The 23,812-nt window shown below is 39.2% G+C and overlaps 1 protein-coding gene across 1 annotated transcript; it reads right to left on the reverse strand.

Annotated features, from left to right (window-relative positions):
• Positions 1–244: 244 nt before the first annotated feature.
• On the reverse strand, positions 245–23,545 carry LOC140242570 (small ribosomal subunit protein uS15m-like). Its single transcript, XM_072322315.1, has 7 exons — positions 23,291–23,545; positions 22,280–22,339; positions 20,418–20,493; positions 18,684–18,732; positions 17,689–17,773; positions 17,281–17,339; positions 245–4,400 (listed from the first exon to the last, which is right to left on the reverse strand). Exons 1-7 carry the CDS (start codon positions 23,505–23,507, stop codon positions 4,050–4,052), a joined length of 897 nt encoding a protein of 298 aa, XP_072178416.1. The 5' UTR covers positions 23,508–23,545; the 3' UTR covers positions 245–4,049.
• Positions 23,546–23,812: the final 267 nt, after the last annotated feature.

A 23,812-nucleotide genomic window follows, 5' to 3' on the forward strand; every position in this document is an offset into this window, starting at 1 on the left:
CATATAGCTAATCACTAATATAACATGCACTGAGAAACTTACACAACCACATGAAAGCTTCTATCACATTCTAAGATTATCAAACAAACACACATTATACACAGACAGACAGACAGACAGACACACACACACACACACACACACACACACCCACACACACAAACACACTATTTGGCTTTTCTACACAACTACACTGAAGCATACTCTTCATCCATGCTACTGACGGACACGCCACAGGCAGCTATTTTGCAATGTTCTATTCTCAGCACATCCCAGAGGATGCATTTATTCATCCAGAAATACATTCATCACTGGGCAAATAATAATCCCATCAGAGTGCCGGTAACAGCAATCTAAACTGGGTATTATTCATTTATGTGGAAAACATGTTTACAAACTGCCATAGTTAAAAAATAGAAAATAATAATAAAAATAAAATCCCAAGATGAATAAAACCAAATAATGTTGATGATTATGAATGATGACAAAACTACTGTTTATTGTATAGAAAAACAAGTTGTTTTTACCGGATTATGCAATTTCACCTCTACTTTTCATACATTACGTGGGGAAAAGACAAAGTAAAGTGCACAATTATGTGTCAATTAGAATATTGTAGATGTTATCTCACTGGCTTGTATCTATACTGCTGATTTGTAACTTGATAGAGAGCAATACAGTGTGCAGCAAACAGTCAAAAATCATTGTTTCATTGATCAAAGTATGGAAAAAGCCTTGTCTTGATGAGAATATGTGATACAATGATAGCACATCAATTATAATTATCAATATTGTCATTGATTCATTTCTTCAAATACTTCTTCAAGCCACATCAATGGCACATAAGATAAAAACAAACACAGAAAAAAAACATGCAAATAAAAAGCATCTCCAGGCTAGCAGTCACAATAACATGAAAAAGCAACTTCTTTTTGAGAAATCTCTACGTATACACACTTTACCTTCTTCCTATTTAACAGATAATTTAGTGCAGGTACACTGAAGGTTAGTGTAGAGGTATTGTGAAGTCAATCATTTAAAAAAAAAAGTTATAACACGAAAATAGCGTATGACATGATATACACCATATCTTATTTATTTATCTATTTATTCATTTATCTATTTATCTATTTATTTATCTCACCACCTTGTTCATATGGGGTAACCTCATCGATAGTTTTACACTGTTTTTATATTGGAGCTCTGACATGTTTGTTTTGCTGGATGTCTTGGTTTTCTTTTTTTCCTCACTGAAAAATGGGTGCCAGCTAGGGTGCTTCCAGAGACGAAATATAAAATGGTGTTATGCCACATTAGGAGAAAAGAGGAAACATGCAAAGAGTGATGTCTTAACTGATACCATATGGTCCTGCTGGATAGGAGTTGGTTACATACATAAAACCAAAATTTCACTTTCGACAGTGTACAATGATATTTTTGGGGAAATTCTCTTTCAGTGCAACCATACAGGCAATCTTCCTTTGCCTCAGGAGGAACCTCAGATGAAGGCCTGTAGTCTGGGAAGACACACCCACACAGCCAGCGCTAATCGGTATGCATCGTTTCATGCATACCGATATGCGCCATTAATTGAGTGTGCACTGCTTTGATTTTTGTTTGCAGTACGCGCTGATCACCCTTGTGCTGTGCAACCCAAATATATCTAGATCTGTATGACACGCTAAATGTGATGGGTATTACCGACCTTTTGACTGCGACTTGCATTGGGATTGGAGCATGGCTTCATTATTAAATCTATATAATGTAATATGCCTGTGTGAACATGTCTTCCTTTTGATCTAGTTTCAAAAAAAAATCTCTCAAACCTTGTACAATGGAACGTCATTATAAAGAGGTCAGATATAAAAATACTCTCTTATAACAAGGTAATTTTGGAGGACCCAATTCTTCATACTTCCTTGTTTTGTACAATGATAAAGTGAGAAACCTGTAATAACAAGGTACCTGTCATAGTTTTTAGGTACACCCCTGTAGCAACGAATGATTTATCTTGATTCAGATCAAACCAAACCCACTGTCACTGATACCTTTATAATGTAAAGACCACCTGCCCAACAGGACCACAGTTTGGATTGTGCATACATAAAACCAAGGAGGTTTCATAGCTGGAGTTCTAACTGGTAGTGATTATTCAAACAGTTGTCAGTTTTCTATTGATGTACAAAACAATTCCACAGGTGCATTTGTGCCTTTGATGATCGATGTTCGATGCCATCGTCTTGATGAGCAGTCTGAAGATCTATTTCAAATGTAAACATAATGTTGACTATATTTTGTGTTTATTTCTCAAACGGAATGAAATTTCACTTCATGATATAGCATATAAAACAAAAGTTAATCCTGTGTGAGGACAACTATGGATGGTTGGTTGATAATACTGGTCAGCTTTGACCTCAGCAAAAAAAAAAAAACCTAGAAATGTCGCTATGGCGACTGATGCCTCCGCCATAATGCATGATTCTCCCAATAGGCGTATAGTACAATGTCTTCACAATGTGTGATCCATGACAGTTTCACATAACTGCCAAATATTGAAATGACATGTTTGTCAGAAATGTCTTGAACTGGGTTTGCTATAATTTTCTAAGAGTGCAGGTACACATATTTGGGGAATTTTATGCATTGAGTAATTTCCAAAGTATGAAGAAAGAGTGTGATGATGGTACAAAATAGATTTGTGTGTGTGTGTGTGTGTGTTTTTTTGTTTGTTTGTTTTTTTTTGTTTTGTTTTGTTTGTTTGTTTGTTTGTTTTTTTTTTTGGGGGGGGGGGCATTGAAACCTGGCCTTTGACCCTTAACCTTTGACCTTCTGGCTGGAAATTTCCCGGAGAATCTCCATTAGGTAAATAATGCATGTATTAAGTTTTGAAACTAATAATACAAGCATTGCATATACTAGTATATGAGGGAAATAGTAAAATTTTGAGGAGTTGACCTTGACCTTTGACCCCTGACTATTGACCCATGACCCCTAAATTCCCTAGATAATCCCTGCCAGACAGTACATGCATATGTACCAAATTCCACGAAGATACATTGAACCATTTGCAAGAAAAGTGATATTGCAACATTTTCACCTAACCTTTGACCTTTTGACCTTTGACCTTATGACATGAAACTCTCTCTGGAGAATCTTTACGCAGTAGTACATGTCCACACCAAGTTTCAAGAAAATACCTTTGGGCATTGCATAGATATGGGGGAAATTGCAACATTTGTAGCATTTGACCTTGACCTTTTGACCTTTGACCTCTTGCCAATGTCACTAAAATCTAGTCAACTAATTGTCCCATCATACATCATCCTTGGACCAAGTTTGGTGAAAGCTGCTTCATCCAGTTTTGAGTTATCACGTAAACAGATAAATTTTAGGATTTGACCTTGATCTTTGACCTTTGACCTCTGTCCAATTTCACTGAAAAACTAATCAAGTAATTGTCCCATCATACATCATCCTCCAACAAAGTTTGGTGAAATTTGCTCCATCCAGTCTTGAGTTATCGCGTAAACGGATGCAATTTCATGATTTGACCTTGACCTTTGACCTTTAGCCGATTTCACCCAAAATTTAATCAAATAATTGCCCCATCATACTTCATACTTGGACTAAGTTTGGTAAAATTCCAGTAAATATTACTCAATTTATCGCGTAAACGAAAGTGGACGGACGTACGGACGTACAGACGTACAGACGTACGGACGTACGTACGGACGGACGGACAACCCGAAAACATAATGCTTCCGGCACCACTTCGTGGCGGAGGCATAAAAATCTACAAGGGTAGAAGGGAATATATAATAGTTATTGCATCTGTGTGTGATGTATGTACACCACTGCAAGCATTGTTTCCTCTCCTAGGATACCGGTATATGTCTTGTAACCCAAACACATGGATTGGACATGGGAAGCTTTTGCCTCGGAGCATTCACTCACAGGAACTGGAAGAAAAATCCCCTATCCGCACACAGGGTCCTCTGTCATAGATTCGGAGATGAGTGTGAACAGAGAATCGACAAGAGTTCGGCTCCTCAGTTTGGGTCCCCTTCGCGACTCTTCTCCAGGACCTCTCGCTCCTCTTCTGTCAACTCTTTGCCGAGATCCTCCTTCAGGTGAGCAATTTCCAGGAGCTTCTCCTCCCTCCAGCGCACCTCAAACTCCTCCAGGGCCGCCTTCCGTTTCTCGTACGCCTCCTGCACCACGGCCCGCTTCTCCGTGGCACGCCGTGTCTGTCGCCGGTAGTATTCCGGCGGCGGTGACCAGGAGAGGTTCAGCTCCTCGAGCACCTGCTGAAAGCGGTCATAGTTCTGCTTCCTTAGGTACTTGAGCATCTTGCGCCGCCTGTCAATAGCATTGAGCAGCTTCACCTTGTTGACAGAATCCTGAAAAAGAGAGAAAAATCCAATCTACAGTTTCAGGAGGCTGTGGCAGTACTTACAAATAAGGACATTCTGATAGAGAGTTGGTTAAACTTACACTGTTCCATCAAAATCAATTTGTACTGATTTGGTGTTCTATACATTCATACATAAAATGGGGGAACTTGCACAGATAGGCAAACTTTAATCAGGAAAGACAGTAAAGAAGGAATTGGGCACGATGCACGCCGGACGAAGAACGATCGCAAAAAGCTCACTTGAGCCTTCGGCTTAGGTGAGCTAAAATTAGAAGTGTCACTATGGCAACTGGTTGCCTCTGCCATATGGCATGGTTCTCCCAATAGGTTCTTGTATAGAGTACATCTTGACAATGCGAGACGACAGTTTCACATGACTGGCAAAATATTGAAATGACAAATTTGTCCTTGAACCACATTTCATTTGGATGGATGACTAAATTGTTTAAGAGAGCAGCCAAGTATTTGGGAAGTTGAGCACTTTCACTTGACCTTTGACCCCACGGCCCACAATTCTTGAAATAATCTTCAACTTGGTCCACTCACACATCACATATTATGCTGAGTTTCATGAGGATACCTCAAATGTTTTTTTAAATCATGCTATCCACAAAATTGTGATACGGACAGAAAGACAGAAGGACGGCTGGACAGACGAACAGACAACCCCAAGTCATAATGCCTCCTGCTACATTTTATGGTGGAGGCATCAAAAGAAAACAAACCAAATGAAAGCACAGCAGCCCCTAAATATGACAAGCAAAAGTCACAGATTTGGGTATGGGTATGGGGAAAAAAAAAACTGCCCTACTTTCAAAGAAATCAGGCATATGAACTTTTGCTCTTAACTCAGAAAGTAGGGCAGAGGGAGACTCTACTTCAAGGGAACATGCCCTCAATAAATCTTTTTTTTTTTTTTGATAAAATGAAAGAGAGGGAGAGAGTAAAAGAGGGAGAGAAAGATATAGAGATAGAGAGAAATGGTACACGTATTTTTAAAGGATGTTTTTAAAATCACTGCATCCCACCACCAAAGGCTCACAGCCGACAACAAAAGATAACGACCCTAACAATCCATCAGACTCTTCACGTTTCCCATCCCCAACAGCTCTGAGACCTACGAATGATTTCCGAGGATACACTCCACGTATGCTCTACTCACGAAGGAATCGATCCATTGTCCAGACGAGGGACCGTGGGACAGCGTCGTAGACTGACTGTATTCATCCACGGATTGCAAACTCTCAGCCTTTATAAACTTCGGCTATCTTTAGCATCAGCCTAGAAGGATGCAAAGTCGGCACAAGGCCCCGACGTGCTCTTCCTCACCTGGGACCACAAGACTTCCGACCTGGTTCCCATCATCATCACCAGTAGAATGTCCCTAACTTTCCTGACTTCATGATTTAAACAATGCTTCATAATGAATGTCATTCACTGGATTCATTCAAGAATATGTATAAAGCAGCAAGTTTGAATTCTTTCCATTGATAGCACTATCCTCTAAGAATCAAAGAGTGCAACAAGGTAACTATGTGTCTATAATCTAATCTAGCATATCGTTATCAATGTGTTTCACTACCTACTGAACACATCATAAAATGTTTGCTTTTGAAATGCGAGAAAAGGAGCAGGATATTCGCTGTTGCCTCATGTCAAGTTCTTCTGTAATCAGGTTTGAGAACTGACTAAAGATTGAAATGAAATATCATTGCTGATAGTCTGTAACCCCATTCCACAATAGGTCCCAAGAGCTGATACAGTGTTTCTATTACAACAACTTACCCAATAATGTTTCATGACTATGATGCATGCCAGTGGACTTTTAAATGACAAACCATCTTAAATGATAGTTTTCTCCACAAACTCCCCATCCATCCCCCCCCCCCCCCCTGTTCTGATGATGAAATTCTATTACTCTGGCAAAGTCATTTCTGTTATTCCCCGAAATCTGTATCTTGCTCATCAATATCTCAAATCAAGATCAACCGGTGTGCCACTTTTCATTGGAATTGCTGAACCCTTGGGAAGTTGTTTGCTATTTGTTGGGGGGGGGGGGGGGGAGAGAACATGCTATGATCATAGCAGCTCCCTATCTGCCACTCTTGAAAAGAAAAAAAAGGTAGTATGCATCTGACATGTCAAAAGAAGGGGGAAAAATGTCTGACATTTCACATGAATCACTTACAGATTTCCAAAGAAATGAATCTGCCAAGTTTGGCAGGGCAACCACCTGCCAATACCTACATGTACACATCCCTTTTCAAAGTAAAAGTGTCTTGGTGGGTATGATAACTGCCTCTTTTATGATATTGAACTTCCCATTTTCCTCCACATGCATTTATTCATTCAAGTATCATCTTTTTTCTTCTTTTTAAAAAAGGGGAGGGGAATTTTTGGGAAGCAACACAATTTGCCTTAGAGAAATGTCAAGACTGAATGTCTTGTTTTCCCTATTAAAAAAAAAAAAAAAAAAAAAATGCTTTCCAGAGGTTTCATACATTCAAGTCTGAGAATAATGTGACACACACGGGGTTCACACTGTGGCACGTACAGTTAAAGGTCAACACTTCAGAGTGATGAAGGTGGCACATTGAGTTAAAGGTCAACATTCCAGATTATCGATACGAGGTAGTTTTGCGAGGCAATTACAGTTGGTATTGTGCAGGGTCGTGGAGTTCAGCAGGCGACATTAGAGCATATCACGAGCATCCGGGTTTTTACATATATACAGTGGACTCCCGTTACAACGAAATCCTCGGGACCGGCAGTTTTCTTTCGTTATATCGGAATTTTGTTATAACCGAGCAAATAAACAATAGAAATACATAGAGTGGATGACATTGCAGCCCAAATTTTTACTTCATTATATCCAGAATTTTGTTGTAACCATGTTTGTTATAACGGGAGTGCACTGTAAAACAGGGAGGTGGGAAGAGAAGGAGTGGAATCTAACCTCCCTGCTTTACATGTAAACATTCCGATCGAACACGAAGAGAAAACATTCAAGGAGGCCCGCACTGAAAGAATATTTTCTGGTATCTCTCTCGAGGCCAGTCAAAGAGATAATCAACTTGAACGAAAGTTGTGGACAACTCTCAATAACTTTTGTACTCAGAATGTATGATATTTTGATTTTTGATTATTTTTTTTTCACTGGCACTTGATTTTGTAGCTTTTAAATGCCACATCGTATTAAAAAAAAAAAGCTACATTTCTGCACACAAATATTCCATTCTGGGAAAGCAAATTATCTCCATCACAAAAGAGGAAGGAAAAAACAGGGAGGTGATATGGATAAGGGTGGCAACTCTGTGAAGTCCATGCAAAGACATCTTTGGGTTCTACAGCATTACAATGGGATGTCTAACATTCCTCTTTGCTTTGAAGTCAAACTCGGTGCCACTCCAGCTCCAAGACGAAATTTGGAGCCAAAGAAAAGTCTCACATTTCATTTGATTACAAACTGTACTTCAACATAAAATTTCGAATGAAGTAGAACAGTGTAGGAAAGAATTACTGATCATTCACAAATATTAATCTGCTCTCCTCATATTGCACAAACCAAAATGAAATGTACTCAAAAAACTTATAAACATATTCTCCATAAGGCATGCATATGCTCATGCCAGTTTACTGTCTTTAATCGGGCATATTTGATCTTTCAACTTAAAGTACTCTGCTTAGCGTGTTCCAGCACACTTTCCTACTTTTTCGTTGTCAAATGTTCAATTTGTAAAATGCATTTTGATTCACTGCTCCACACACATTCATCGCTGCCAGCACATTGAAAGAGAGAGCAAACTGCAGCAAGGGGGAGTCTTTTCTGCTGCAAGAGTACTATAGCCATGATTACTGAATGCTCTCTTTTGTCAAAGCACCTGGGTACCACGCACGCATAACTTTTTGGTGTTACGAGCATGACTTCAAAGGAGAGCACAAGTTCCTCCTTCATCTACAACACCTTCCTGATAAAACATTTATGGAATATTGTTCACAGCTTGTTGCATATTTGACAGCTGTCTTCCAGTAAATGCAAAATTTCATAAAGCTTCATTAATTTTCTTATTTCTTACCTAATAAAAAAAAAATTCTTGACAAGTTTATTCAGATGTGCTAAATTCAGGACTTACTATAACTTGGAGGGCTTTGAGCTGGCAACAAAACAAAAATACAATTTTATTCCCCTATTTAGAGTCACATTTCATATCAATTATTCACCATATTGTATTTCATCCATTATTCGGTGGCTGAAGAAACATAATGAATTCGCTAACATGATGCATAACATTACAATTTGCCTATTTTGTTTTGCTTTGTTTTGTTTTGTTTTGTTTGGTTTTAGTTTAGTTTAGTTTATCACTGTCACTGATACCAATGCCTGGGCATGGTAAATCCTGACCTAGTTCGAATGCTAATCTGGGCATAATTATATTCATAACGTTTCCCCTCAAAGGATTACTTTTTATCTCAATTCCATGCATAAATCAAATTTCCTGGCTTTAGGCAGGGAGGAGTAACATCCTTGCTTTAGGTTATCTCAAATAGACACCAAATGGAAAAGGTGGTTCACATTGATAAAGAGCGCACATTTCACAATGAGGTCATGTAAAGTGGTACAGTTACTCACCTGTTTAGGCTTTTCTACGTATACATGTATCCTGCCCTTATAATATTGACCACACACACACACACACATGCATACATGAGCGCACACACAAATAGCATTGTTTCTTAAATGATAAACATTATGTACACTCATAGGCCCTACTGATAATACGGACAGCAGCATATAAATATGTATTTTTCCATCACTTGAGGAATTTTAGCACAGGAGATCAGAAATGTCAGATATCCATCATTACAATATTAATACAGAGGTGTGTTGTTGTTTTTTCAATCTTTCAGAAGTGTGGGACATATTACAGATAAAATTGGGTCAAAATTTCAATGATTTTCTTTACTATGGTACAAATAAAGTAAAAAGAAATAATAATGGCAGATTTTTGGACATCGAGACCCAAATTCACGAAGGTGATACAATTGAAACCAGGGCTTAAACCATGGACAATTTGTATGGAGCGCCAAGTGTTGCAAGGCCTATTTCATTACAAAATCAGTCACTTCGCTGACGAAATGACCATTTTGTAATGAAATGACAACATTTTGTGTTTGAGTGTGCACATAATACACAGAGCTCGACATGAAAATTCTGGCATAATTGCAGTTCAAAAGTAACACCTTAACACTAACCCTTTGAAGTGGTCACCCTAACAAGTAGATAACTTCTGCCCACTGAATCAGGACAAGATATGCCACGGCTAGTATTAAAGGCCAATAATGATCCAGTGGTCTATCACGTCTATGAGAATAAAATGGCATTGTCCAAGGAGTGTTATAAAATGGGTTCAAGAATGTAGCCAATAGGAAGCGCTGAAATGAGTCACGTGTGCTTTGGTTATTCTAGTCCCATCGCACTGCCTGTTAAATCCTATTGCCGATCGTCTGTGCGCGCGGCGGCTCCTTTGAATTGCATGCATACAGTAGGCCCTACGCGCTGTCAATCCTGTAAACAACTTCTAGTTCGGGCTGCCGGCCGGCCGGCCTTTCTTCCCTTGTGCATACGTGTGGCGTACGTATGTATACTCTTACGTACACTTTGTACAGTACAGTAGACTAAGCGTTGTGGGACCGGACGCGTACATGGAGTCACTTTGAAGGGCAAATCCAACGATTTAGCAGGTTAATTCTCACGCCGTTTTCAGAGTATGTTGTCTAGTAGGCCTTTATGAGGAGTCTATATCAAGTCTTTGAGGTAAAGGGTGCATATTCTATGTAAAATAAGTAAGTTTTCATGCGGGAACTTAAGTGTACGGAAACCCAACCCCCCATCATACTTGTACTGTACTGTATGTGCGGGATTTCCGAGTGCGACGTGCGTAAATGTTTGGGACAAACATCTTCGGACGTCTTGACCCACAAAGGTACGTGAAAAACGCTGAAAAATGTTGTTAGTTTTCTAATTTTCGACCCATTTTTTAAAACAAATAATGCACAGGATTATTTCGTGGCGTTAGTGGAGGCGTAGCTCACTCTCGGGTATTTACAATGTAGTGCATGTTTCACAATTGTAAATACCCTCGAGGGCACTATACGCCTCCACTAACGCACTCTATCCTGTGCATCATTTGTATAATATCGGATGCCTGTTTTGAGTGGGTGGCACAAGGCACCAGTGTTCGTTATTGACTGCAAAAATGTCTTGACACAGATTACGATGTCTCTATGAATAAGCACAGCACATGAACAGCATCATCAGAAACTCCTACATGAAGAAGATAGGTCATAAATCATGAACACTACTTGGTTGTTGTCGTTTTTGTCACTGTTAAAAACCTATGAGTCACAGAGCACCGTACTTACAGCTAGCACCCTGGTTCTACTTTAGTAATGAGATTTTTATGTTGTTGTTACAATTACTATTTATTTCCAGCCTGGTCTTACACAATCTCAGCAGTTACACAATTTTAAAGGCGTCATGTGCAAGTTATGAAATAATCTTTCTTTCTTACTTCTTGTTGTAGTACATGTCATTGTTATTGAATATGCAGATAAAAGAGTACATTGTCAAACAACACTGCCCTTTGACTTTTCACAATGTGCAGCTGACTCATGTGGTGTTTTGCACTGCTGGATGTAACTAAAGGTAAAGTGTTTGTTCTCACGGTAACCTTCCACACACATCTTAATTACGTCCATCCATCAGTAGGATCATCTTTCCAACACTCATAAGATCATACTGCAGCTTCACCTTGAATTTGGTGTGTAGCTGTATAATATTATGTGTGTGACGGGCAGATGGCCAAACCACCTGACTGTGTTATTGACTCCAAGGCAGCCTCCCCTGCATGCCGTATCTAATGACAGTGAACAATTATGATGGGAAATTCCTGGAAACAGAATAAAACTAGGAAGGAAAAAAAAAAAAAAAAAAAAAAACCAAACTGATGTGAGGGTTCCATGACATTTGCTACTGCAAAAATTGCTCCCATGATATGTTTGCATGTTTGCAAGTCAAACATACATTTTATCCATAAAGATATTCCTAACCCTAATCCTAATCCTAACATCACGCTATACCTATTAAAGACCCTGTCACAACCCTAACCCTAACCCTAACTCCTTGGAGAAAATAAGACCGAAGCAACTGTTGCAGGAGCAAATGTGGTGTCACCTTTCTAAAACTGAAAACATAGATGAAACTAGGAAAGCAATCTGAGAGCGCAGACCTCTGCCAAGCAGCTACTTTCCACCGATGATCTTGCTCTTCCCAAAGAGATTTTTCTCCTCTCCATCCCTGGGAAAAAGCTCTTTGGGCTCTTCCATAGAGATCAGTGGTTTCCACCCATAGCTATACATGCTGAAAAATCACCCAATTTCCCAATATAGAAGCCTTTGTTATGTCATAAACACTCAGCTGCACGGCGCGCCTCGCCCTAGCAGAAAGTGGAGCAAGCACTTTAGTGCGCGTATGAAAACCTCAAAAATGTGCAGCTTGAACTCCCAAGTTCATTGACTCTACCTGCCAAAATATCAAAAATCCTTCATAAATTCCCCAAAAGTTCTCAGATCACTACCAAAATTTAATCATCTGTTACTTGTGTCATTCTAAACCTTTCCTGTAAGTTTCATCCAAATCCGTTAACTACTTTTTGAGTTATTTTGCACAAGGACAAACAAACAAACAAACTAGCAAACAAACCAACGGTAACGAAAGCATAACCTCCTCCCCTGGCGGAGGTAATAAAAGTATGTTCTGGTAAACCATCGAAACAGGAGATACCGGGTAAGTGAAAATTTGAACAAGAAATGGACAAATTTTGATACAGCCATAACAAATTGAAAAGGTGACTGCTTTACATCATCTCCCATGAGGAAATTTGAGCCACCCATAGTCATGTAATCATGATAGGTAGCTCTCTTGATCATGTGACCATATCATGTGACTGATTATACCCATTGTTTACTGTGTAAACAAATTTTCACTTGGAATCTTTTTCTTCTCCCTGTGTCACTGGAGCTGCAGCAGGGCTGCCAACAGGGAGAAATCAGGGAGATTTCACTGAGGAGTCAGCAAGAATCTTGTGTGTCACAAGCATTTCAATGGGAAAATGTTCCCCAAATGAATAGTGTCTGTGCCATAACATTGCTATGTTACAATAATATATCATATTTGCATTCCAAAACAAGTACTGTTGTTGGTTGTATGCTTGTTATATCAGCACCATATAAATATCAATCACCAAATTGATGTACAATGATACATAGATGAATTTAACATTAGATACATAATATTGGTATATTAGTGTTACTATTTGTTTTCTTTTAAATGCTCCACATCCTAAAAGCTTAGCTTTTTAGTGGACCACACTTTTCCATTGTTGCAATATACGTCTTCTTTTTTGTTACCATGGCAAAGTGTGCCTTGCTCTTTTTTTTTCCTTTTTTTTTGCTCTAATACCACTTGTGCATATATACTGTGTTCAATGATCTGTCCTTCCCAACTGGATGAAAGTCGAATTGACACATGTACCGCTTTGTATCATATACAGTTGAACCTCTCTTATCCGGCCTCCCTTTATCCGGATCTCTCTATTATACGGACGCAGTCTCGCCGTGATTTTTTTTTTATATAATTACGGGAGGAAAGGGGGATTCCCAACTCCTTGAGAACTCCTACACAAACACACATGAATTACATATTACGTGTACTTCCAACATGATTAACATACATTACATCAAATTTCCTTCCAAATTGCTTACCTTCAGACATTTTAACATCCCCAAACATCCCCAAATCATCGCAAGAACATGGACAGATTATGCGCTCGAGTCCTCTCATATCGCATTGCCACATATAGGTCCATACACAGCCGTCGATATGACTAGATAGACATGCATTGTTTCGAGTCATTGGCTGAGCAACGAATGATATTGAACACTCAAAAATTGTTCACACACAGTACACACACAAAGAGAGAGAGGGAGAGAGAGTGTGGGGAAGAGAGCAACCCAATCGCAATGCGCTATCACTTTTTACCTTGGGCCCGGTACAGTATTAGGTAATGTAGCTGTCTGTTACTGAGTGTAACAATGAAAAGGTTGCAGTATACACATTACTACTGCACATGTGGTACTACAATGGGCTACATCAGTACATGTGTATGTATATATGTACATGTCTAAAGCATTGAGTCTCCCATATCCGGCCAAATCCCTTATCCGGATGAGCCCCGGTCCCGACTTGTCCGGATATGAGAGGTTCAACTGTATAATGAATTATTGAATTGAAATAATTTCTGCATCAGGGAGATTTTGTTTTTTCAATCTCCCTCATGAAGAAATATTTCACACGAGATGAAGCCTCCAGCAAAATCAGGGGGTAGTAGCCGCTTCCAGAATAATGATTTTTTTTTTTAAAGGCCAAGGGGTTTAGCTTATTGCTCAACCAAGTATCACAAGCTAACCTTCCTATCATTCTTGCAGACTACCTACGAAGACTAATTCAACATAGTGAACTTTGGGGGCATTTGGGGGTGTTCAGAGAAGCATGGTGTCAACGTGTACATTCTATCACACTGGCAATAATACCTGGACTAAGATTGTAGGAGATCAGACCATAATTTACTTTCCAAAAGAAGATCAAAATGTGAAAACTGGCACCCAATTTGGTCTCACCCCAAGAGAATCACCCCTAGATTTGCCGCAATCAAACTTGAAAGAACACTTACTAATGCATTTTCTATTTAAGAGCACTTCTAGTTTTATCAACAACAAAAAAATGAAATTCTACGATTCTCTAATTTGTTCCTTTCAGGGCCCCTAAGTGGGGAATTCTTTCCCATTTTTGTACAAACATAATATTTTATTACCCAAGTCAAGTGATAGTATCTGCCAAGTTTGGTGAAAATTTGACCTTACATTTTCAAGAAGATAAGGAAGGCCATCCATGGTATTTCCATGAACAGACTCAAAACAACAGTCACTAAAATGTACATACTCAGAGCACTAACTTAGCGCTATCACTTTTGGTTCCAGAGGAGAAGATATTTTAAGTTTCTTTAGTTTGGGTGGTTTGGTCCTCATCCCTCCGTCCCACAGGTTGGAAGGGAGCATGGTGCCAATTTGAATAAATTCAGATCGTATTACCCTATGGATGCTACCTGCCAAGTTTTGTGAAAATCTATCATGGGGTTTTTCAGGAAGCAGCTGAAAGTGTACAGTTGAAAGTGTAACGCAGGATGCAAGACGCACAATGGAGGCCGGACAACAGATGATGAATGATTGCAATAGCGAAAAAAATGACCCCAAAAAAGACAACGTGGCAACAACTGCAATCAACTGCAGCTGACAAGAGTACAGAAGTCATGAAGGAAAGAGCAACATACCTGTGGCCTGTTGCATTAAAAATTGAACCTAAGGAAAAACTCTGGTAAGAACTGAAAACTCAGGATAGTATCAGTGGCGTATCCAGAGGGGGGCGCAACCAGCGAACGTCCCCCTTTAATTTTCGTTAAAAACAAACGAAATAAAGAAAAAAAAATGAAATGAAACCCGGAAGTGGCAGCAGAAATATTGGTTGCGCTCTGCCCCCCCCCCCCCCCCTTTACAGAATTTCTGGATCCGCCCCAGAGTATGATTCCGCCCCAGAGTATGATTCCGCCACTGATTTTACACATGGAAAAACTCTGTAAGAAATCAACCTGAGTTTTTCTCAGGTAAAAAGTATTATTCAACAGGCCCCAGGTGAGGCGAGAAGATCATTATGAGACTGTTATGAGAAGGCACACAAAAGAGCACATGGTGGATTGTAGAATCCTTGGCCATATGTTTGTAACATTTGCCAGCTGAGTGGGGTGCATCTCATCATTTCTTCCCTGGGGAAACAGACGCATGGTTGTCTGGTTCGCTCTGATACAAATCAGACTTGGGCAAGACAAAATGAGGGAAAATAAAACAGTATATAAAGAGGAGCACAAGGCAGCCATTTGGCGCTGGTGCATACCGATAAGCCCTACATTGCACACATGCAAAACATGCATTGAAACAACAGGGACTTGGAAGACTATTGCATAAGTGGTTGGATTTGTGATCAACAACCACAGAGATGGAATGGGAAATAGGTACCATAACTATTCACGATGAAAAGTTATCAATTTCCCACCGTACGGACAGCAAATTTTAATTACATGAGCAGTATCTTTGTGAGCTGTATTGCAAGTATCAATCCGCTCCGAAAGTCACAAAAATCGAAACAAAATATAGGACACTCTCAGCATGTCCCACACTTGATATCCATGTCATTACTTTGGGGCAAATCTTCTTGACACTTTAAATATGTCTCGTGAACAAGAAACAGGACACTAAACAAGAGCTCTGCTGAGCATTCATGTCAGTTTTTAATCAATGTCTGAAATAGTTCATCGGGCAACACTTTTTGACCAAATTGGTAGAATGGAAAACTATTACTGGCTTGGTACACACCTGCAGTGAAATGCCACAATATGGAAAAATTTATAATAGAGTAATATCAAAATAACATAATAACTGCAGCATTTAGTCATGTTTGTGGGTGGACCAGCAATGGGTACACAAAACCACAACCTGCTGCTGAGGAGCATTAGGCAACAAAGAGCTCTTGCAAAAGATCCATACAATACACTGTAGTTAGGATTTGTAAAACTATTTTGATCTGAACTGAAGAAAAGATATAGCTGTAGCCAATCTTTCTTCTCTGTAATAACTGGCAGGGCTGAAAGGGAATTTTTGATTAAAACAATTTTGCAAACAAAGAAGATGTCTCTACATCATCAAGAACTTTTTTAATAAAGCAAACACTGAAGTGTATTGTGTGGGATTTGTCGCCAAACACTGTAAATCACCTTTGACCCTTGCCATGCATTGTTCCCCAAATGGTACGGATGCTGGAGTTTTTGTTTGTTGTTGTTGTTTGTTATTTCTTTTAAATTAATTAGCACAGATGTCTGGAAACTAGAATCCTCCTTATTCAGGACTGTTGCATATAATCATATCTTTCTGTTGGACTGAGGCACACTTTTACATCTAGACATTTTGAGTGAGCTTGCCAACTTTGCAACTAAGTCAAGTCTGGACAGATGTCTTAATGTAGATACTGATAAAGCGTAGCAATTTATTTCCAAGTGTCTGGCCACATAGCTGTGCACAAGCTATCAAACAGTATCAGTTTCATGGCAGGCCATGATTATGTTATACTGGATGGCACTGACTGGGATACTGTAACACATTTTGCCCAAAGATTGAAAGGTAGGGCAATATTTCCTTTAAAGGGATCGTATAGTTTTGGTTGAGACCTAATTTCAGGTTTCTAACATTTTTTGGTCAGATAATGAGAAACCTCTTATGAAATATGAAAGAGCATGTAATTCTATGAGGAATTCAACATTTATTTGATGAAAATTGGTTTTGAAATGGCTGAGATATCCAAAAAAGAGCGATTCTAATAAAGTGTGGGACCCACACTTTATTACGAGCGCTTTGTTTTACTTTGTTTTTTAATGTTTCAGTCATTCCAAACCCGATTTTCATCAAATAAACTTTGAATTCCTCTTAAAATGGTATGCTCTGTACTATATCATAAGTGTTTTCTTGGTATCTCGCAAAAAGTTAAAAGCCCAATTCTCATCTCCACCAAAACTGTACCATCCCTTTAACCCGTTGAGGACGAGTCCCGAGTATACTCGGGCAGGTGTCTATGGGAAATGCGTGTTGTAGCAAAATCAAACCGTCCTCAACGGGTTAAGGGTTAAGGGTTTAGAATACCATACCTTTTTGTTTGCCTCAACATGTGGTGCAAGAGCTCGGATGTGCTCCGTAATGGTCGCAACTGTTGTGGGGAGAATAAAAGAAAAGAGAGAAAGAGAAACGCAGTCAATCCTTTGTGTGCTTTGCCCCCATAGCATTGCACACACTGTCCAAAGTCTCCGGCACAGAAAGGGCTAAGAGAAACCTTGGAGCACGGTCACAGATATAAATAATATGAGACACAAGCAATGCTACGAGAACTTAATTTTCTATCCTACTCCACCAAAGCCCTCTCCCTGCTGGTCCGACAGACAGGTTGGACTAGCAGAAAAAATGGGTTAGTGTGCAGCCCTCTTAAATGTGTTTAATACTCTAATTAACCACAACAAATTTTCATCAATGCAGAAATGCTTCAGGTGACACAAACTCACTTTTGACGCCAAGATCATCCCTGGCATCCGGGTCGTGACGCAGCTTGTCCTCAGAGAGCTTTCGCCTCATCCTATGGAGATCCACCTGTTTGTTGCACAAATGTAGAAATACTCTCAGTCTCCATAAACCAAGCTTATCACAGCTGAATAGTCAGTATTACTACTCATCATTTGAAAAGTGCACGGGGGAGGGCGGTTATGAATGTGAACCTGTCGCCTCATTTTTTTTTTTTTAATTGCTTTGTCAAACAGGCATGATAAAATGTGAGAACTGATAACGTTATCTCTAGATTAAAGGGATCATGTAGTTTTGGTTGAGACCTAACTTCACATACATATACTGTAACTTTTTTGATGGGATAATGAGAAACTTCTTATGAAATGTGAAAGAGCATGTAATTCTAAGAGGAATTCACAGTTTATTTGATGAAAATTGATTTAGAAATGGCAGCGATATCCAATACAGAGCGATCTTAATACACAGTGGGACCCACCTTTTATTAAAACTGCTTCGTTTTATTTTGTTTTTGGATGTCTCCGCCATTCCAAAGCTGATTTTCATCAACTTAACTCTGAATTTCTCTTATTGTGTATGCTCTGTACTATTTCATAAGTGAGTTCTTGATATCTCGCAAAAAGTTCAAAGCCCAGAGTCCTCGGCTCCACCAATACTATACCATCCCTTTAAATAAACTGCATTTTTTCCTCTTTTTCTTTTTCCTTTTTGCCTGGAAGTTGAGTTAGCTCAGCCTTAAATACAAAGACCTCAAACTATCACTCACAATTAATTTAACAAAAAAATATTTTTCATAGTGATGGCTCAACACAGATGAACTGTTAAATGCATCATGGAGTTATATCAATTTATGCATCATCAAGTGTAATCTTAATGAAACGACAAGCCACTCTTCAAATTTTAAATAATTCCCACGTTGTCATGGGTTCCAATCATCAATCTATGGTCTGCACTCTCTACAGAAACGATGTGTACTTACTCCTTTGCCAAACTCAAGGCTGAAAATCTTCTTCACATTTTCGTCAGCACTGAAAGATGAACAAGAATAAAGAAAACAAAACAAACACCTCGTTACCACCGAAAGTACATTTGATGAAGTAAAATGGTACAGTGGACTCCCGTTATAACGAAGTCCTCGGGACCGGCAGTTTTCTTTCGTTATATCGGAATTTTGTTATAACCGAACAAATAAACAATAGAAATACATAGAGTGGATGACATTGCAGCCCAAATTTTTACTTCGTTATAACCGGAATTTCGTTATAACCGTGTTCGTTATAACGGGAGTGCACTGTAACAAGTTATGGTAAACATTCATGAGAAAGACATTTGAACTATAAATGCTAACCCTTTCCAACACTCCATCATTGACAAACACTGCATCTTGATCTACTCAAAGCCTCTGCTTGTTTACAAATTGGTTTCTAATCATTCCGTTACATAAAAACAACAGCAACAAAAATAGTAATAACTAGAAAAGCACTCTGAGAGGGCAGACCTCCACCGAGCAGCTATTTTCCAATGATGATCTTGCTCTTCCATAGAGATAAGTGACTTCCACCCATACGTATGCGTGCTGAAAATCGTCCGATTTCCCAATATAGAAGCCTTTGTTACGTTATAAACCCTCAGCTGCGCGGCGCGCCTCGCCCTAGCAGAAACTAGAGCAAGTACTTTAGTGCGCGTATGAAAACCTAAAAAATGCGCAGCTTGAACTCCCAAGTTCATTGACCCTTCCTGCCAAAATATCGAAAATCCTTCATAAAATCCACAAAAATTTCTGGATCGCTGCCAAAATTTAATCATCTGTTCCTTGTGTCATTCTCAACCTTTCCTGCAAGTTTAATTCAAATCCATGCACAACTTTTTGTGTTATTTTGCACACGGACAAAAAAACAAACTAACAAACTAACTGACAAACAAACCAACGGTAACGAAAACATACAAACCTCCTCCCTTGGCGGAGGTAACAATAATGATAATACAGGATACACAAAATGCACCAATTCCGCATTATGACTAATGTGCTCAAGGTGTAGTAAGAAAGAATGAATTATGAAATATAAAAATCATTACAAGCATGTGTACGTATGGAAGTAAGCAAAAAATGTATACACATCAAAGCAATGATTCACATAAACACAGATCACCTCAATTTCCTTCACAAACATTTAAAAGATCACATTTTAATTTCCATTTCAAGGGTGCAAAATTAGTTAAGACTGTTAATGTTCTGATGTACATGTATTATAAGTGCAGTTGATAGAAGTGCGCTACAATCATCCAACTGGGCACCTCATGAATCATTGCTGTTTACAAGTTTCGATCATCTTTCTGAAAGGTGATTGTGCTTGTCAGTACTTGGTGGGCAACCTGCCATAATTGATCATTCATGCCACAGACATAGAATAAATCAAATCAAATCACATCTTTCTCTAGTCAAATGCCAATCTGCTATGAGTGACACATTTGAGTGCATTACTGATTTTGGCCATGAACAAAGAACAAATCAAATCAAATCAAAAGAGAACTTGCTGTGTCTTGAGTATTGAAATATTGAACTGATTGATTGCTTGTTTTGTTTTTTTTGTTGTTGTTGCTGTAAAGAACAAATCCAATCCACATAATGTCAAATCAATGGCACACTAAAAAAAAAATAACAACGACACACCAAAACAAAAACAAAACAGCTAAAAAGTCCATTCAGACTTACTCTTCAAGAGCTTTCACTTTCTCAAATCCCAGTCGTGGCTGAGATGGGTCCAGGCCAAGGAAGCGATCAGTCGGTGCTGAGGGCAAAAAATTTGTGTTGCGCAGAAAACACATCAACAACATGAATGCACACATCTGCTTTGGTAATGATGCAGAACAGTGAAAATAAGTCAATGAGAAATCTTCTTCTTTGTGACGAACAATGTACAAAGTTGATGCTGTTTGCTAAACTAGTGTATTGCCAGTCACCTGGGGCAGACCACAGGGGGTGGGCATCCATTTTCCTGTGTGTATTCGGGCAGTTTGTTTCAATGAGCAATGACAGATAATCAATCATAGTCCACTGAAATGAATCTCACAAGAACTTTGTAACACATCCCTAGCCAAATATACACATGGCATAAAATTTGTAGGACATGAATTTGTCAGTATTGTATGCGTGTGCAGGACTGCCAACTTCTACAGCCTGGGTTGGGGAACTACAGCATATGACTCTTGGTGCCCCAAGATTTCAGATTTTATCATGACTAAAATGCATATTTGCCCAATTCATTTCCAGATACTGCTAGCATACATAAAAGTGAAGTTTTCTCCTAGCTAACTCCTTTTTTTTTTTTTTTTTTTTTTTTTTGGCCACTCATGTGAGTCCATGTTCAACTGGAAGCACCTCACTGAAGAACCTGTCTGTGGCTGCCCTCTCAAAAATAAGCAAACTGCCCTGCCCATGACTGTCCTCACAGTCACATGTGAGTGTTTGTGGGAGCATACAAAATGGGTGTCTGAGAGTGTGAAAATGTTGTTCTTTGGCCTGTGCCCATAATAACTGTGCCTGGGAGCTTTCTAAGTATGAACTTAAGTCCCATCACAGGGCCGGCGGAGCGTTTTTATGAAGGGGGGGGGGGGCACTTCTGGGTCTCATGAGCTAACAAGCAAAAAAAAAAAAAAAGGTACATGTATTCAGCTCATCTCTTCAAGATCTCTATCTATTTCTTTTTAGTGCCACTTACATGCTTCCAGATTTAAAAAAGTGGGGGGGGGGGGGGGGGGAGGGGCCCAAAGTGATGACACCTTATGTATTCCTTTGCATGGTGCACAAAAAGTGCCCCCCCCCCCCCAGCCATGCATCAATTTGGCTCAACCTATACAACAAACTCACAGTTGCTATTTAAACAGTACACTCCCATTATTACACACACTGTTGTGACATTTTGCAATACAACAAAGTAAAAATTCAGGGCCAAAAGTTATTGCCTACAAATCTATAAATATGAATATACAGTGTGTACTCAAGGGCCCGAATTCACGAAGGTAGTACAAATGAAACCATGGTTTAAACCATGGACAAAAACCATGGAGCGCCAAGTATCGCATGGAATATTTCGTCACGAAATTGGTCATTTCGTCGATGAAATTATTATTTTGTAACAAAATGACAACATTTTGTAACTAAATGAACATTTCGTCCACGGAATGATAATTTCGTCCACGGAATGATAATTTCGTTAACGAAACCTGTCATTTTATCGACGAAATGACCAATTTCGTAACGAAATATTCCGTGCGACACTTGGCACTCCATGGTTTTTGTCCATGGTTTAAACCATGGTTTTGTTTGTACCACCTTCGTGAATTCGGGCCCATTTGTTTGGGTATGTCAAAAGTTTGATATCCCAAAAACAAAAGTACAATGCCGGTCCCGAGACCAGAGGATTCTTCTGCAGTACGCTGAATTGCAAGAGCATGGAGGGCTCATGTCATTGTACTTTCCTGTCTGTTTTGTCCATTAAACAAACTACCACGTAAAATATAAAGTGTAAGTTTGTATGTGTGTATTGTTGCTGTTGTACACAAAAGAAGCCTTACCTTTCTTCCTTTTGGCATACTTTGTGTGGGCCTTGGATGCCAGTCCTCGTGACTGTGTACCTGACAATCAAAATGCAGTTGACATAACAGGAAATTATCTACAAGCAGAGGTTTCTAGAGACTTTTAAACATAAGAGCTAAGAGAAACACTCCGAGAGTGCAGACCTCCGCCAAGCAGCTCATTCTACCACTGATCATCTTCTCCAAATAGATCAGTATTTCCACTCATGAAGATGTGACATGCATGTTGAAAATTGCCCAATTTCCCAATAAAGAACTATTTCTAGAAATAGAAGCCTTTTGTTACTCTACTGGCTTACGTCAGTCATCAGCTTCCAACTGCACTGTGCCGTGTAAGTGCCTCGCCCGAGTGAAGCAAGCACTTTTAATAGTGTGCGTATGCAAACCTAAAAAATGCGCCGCTTGAATTCCAAAGTTCATTGACTCTACCTGCCAAAATATCGAAAATTCCTCATAAGATCCATAAATATTCCCAGATCACTATCAAAATTTAATCATCTGTTCCTTGTGTCATTCGCAACCTTGATTGGGGATAAATTTAGATAGAGTTGTACTGGTATTTGTAAAGTTTCATCCAAATTCATTCACATTTTTTTTTTTCAGTTATTTTGCACACAGTCACATAAAAAAGCAAATTAACAAACAATCAAACAAAACGCCGATGAAAACATAACCTTCTTCCTAGGGCAGAGGTAATAATATTTCCCTACAAACGAAAAAAAAAGTACAAAAGACACAACACACACACACACAAAAAGAAAAAAAAAACTTTTTAATTCTTGACTTTAATCTAATTAACGCTAGACTCTCCCCTTGGCCTTGTGCCCTACATCAAAGATGAGTGTAAGATTACTCATTTTTTTTTTTTTTTTAGGTCTGTTTTATTTCTATACGTGGAAAGATGTCCTTGTACACATACACCTTACTAGTAACAAGTTTTCAGGATTATCTCACCAATACTTCCCGCATTACACTCCAAACGTTGAATACCCAGCAAGGATCCCATCCTCGGTGTTACAGCGGAATCACTGCACCGAGCCACGGCAGGCCGTTCAGCCGGACCTTCCCGGGTGCTGGTCAGAAAGAGGCATCGTAGCTGCAGTGAGGCCGCCGCAGAAGGCTCTCTCAATCTAGACGAGATGTCTCTGGCAGAGTAACTTCTCAGCTTCATGAGCGAAAAAATCCTATTTAATTTAGATACTTCCATTCTGCTGCGGAAAACATCAGTTCTTCCTTGCCTTGGTATTTATAACAATTAAACTCTTGGCTTTTATCTCCGCGCCTGCACTAATTTCTACGTGTGGGACGCACGTACGTTACCTTTGTGCGCAGCATGAGTTACCGTGTTGTTGTTGTTGTTCTTTTAGATTGTGGAGCTCTCTGCCGGGTGGGCAATTTGCTCCAAAAAATATAATTATTCAGATATGCCTTAAATTAATTATAAAAACCTAAAATACTTTAAATTATTTACAAAAAACCTAATTACATTTATTTTATATTTACAATGATATA

The sequence above is a fragment of the Diadema setosum genome, chromosome 19, assembly GCF_964275005.1.
Source record: "Diadema setosum chromosome 19, eeDiaSeto1, whole genome shotgun sequence".
Lineage (NCBI taxonomy): Eukaryota > Metazoa > Echinodermata > Echinoidea > Diadematoida > Diadematidae > Diadema > Diadema setosum.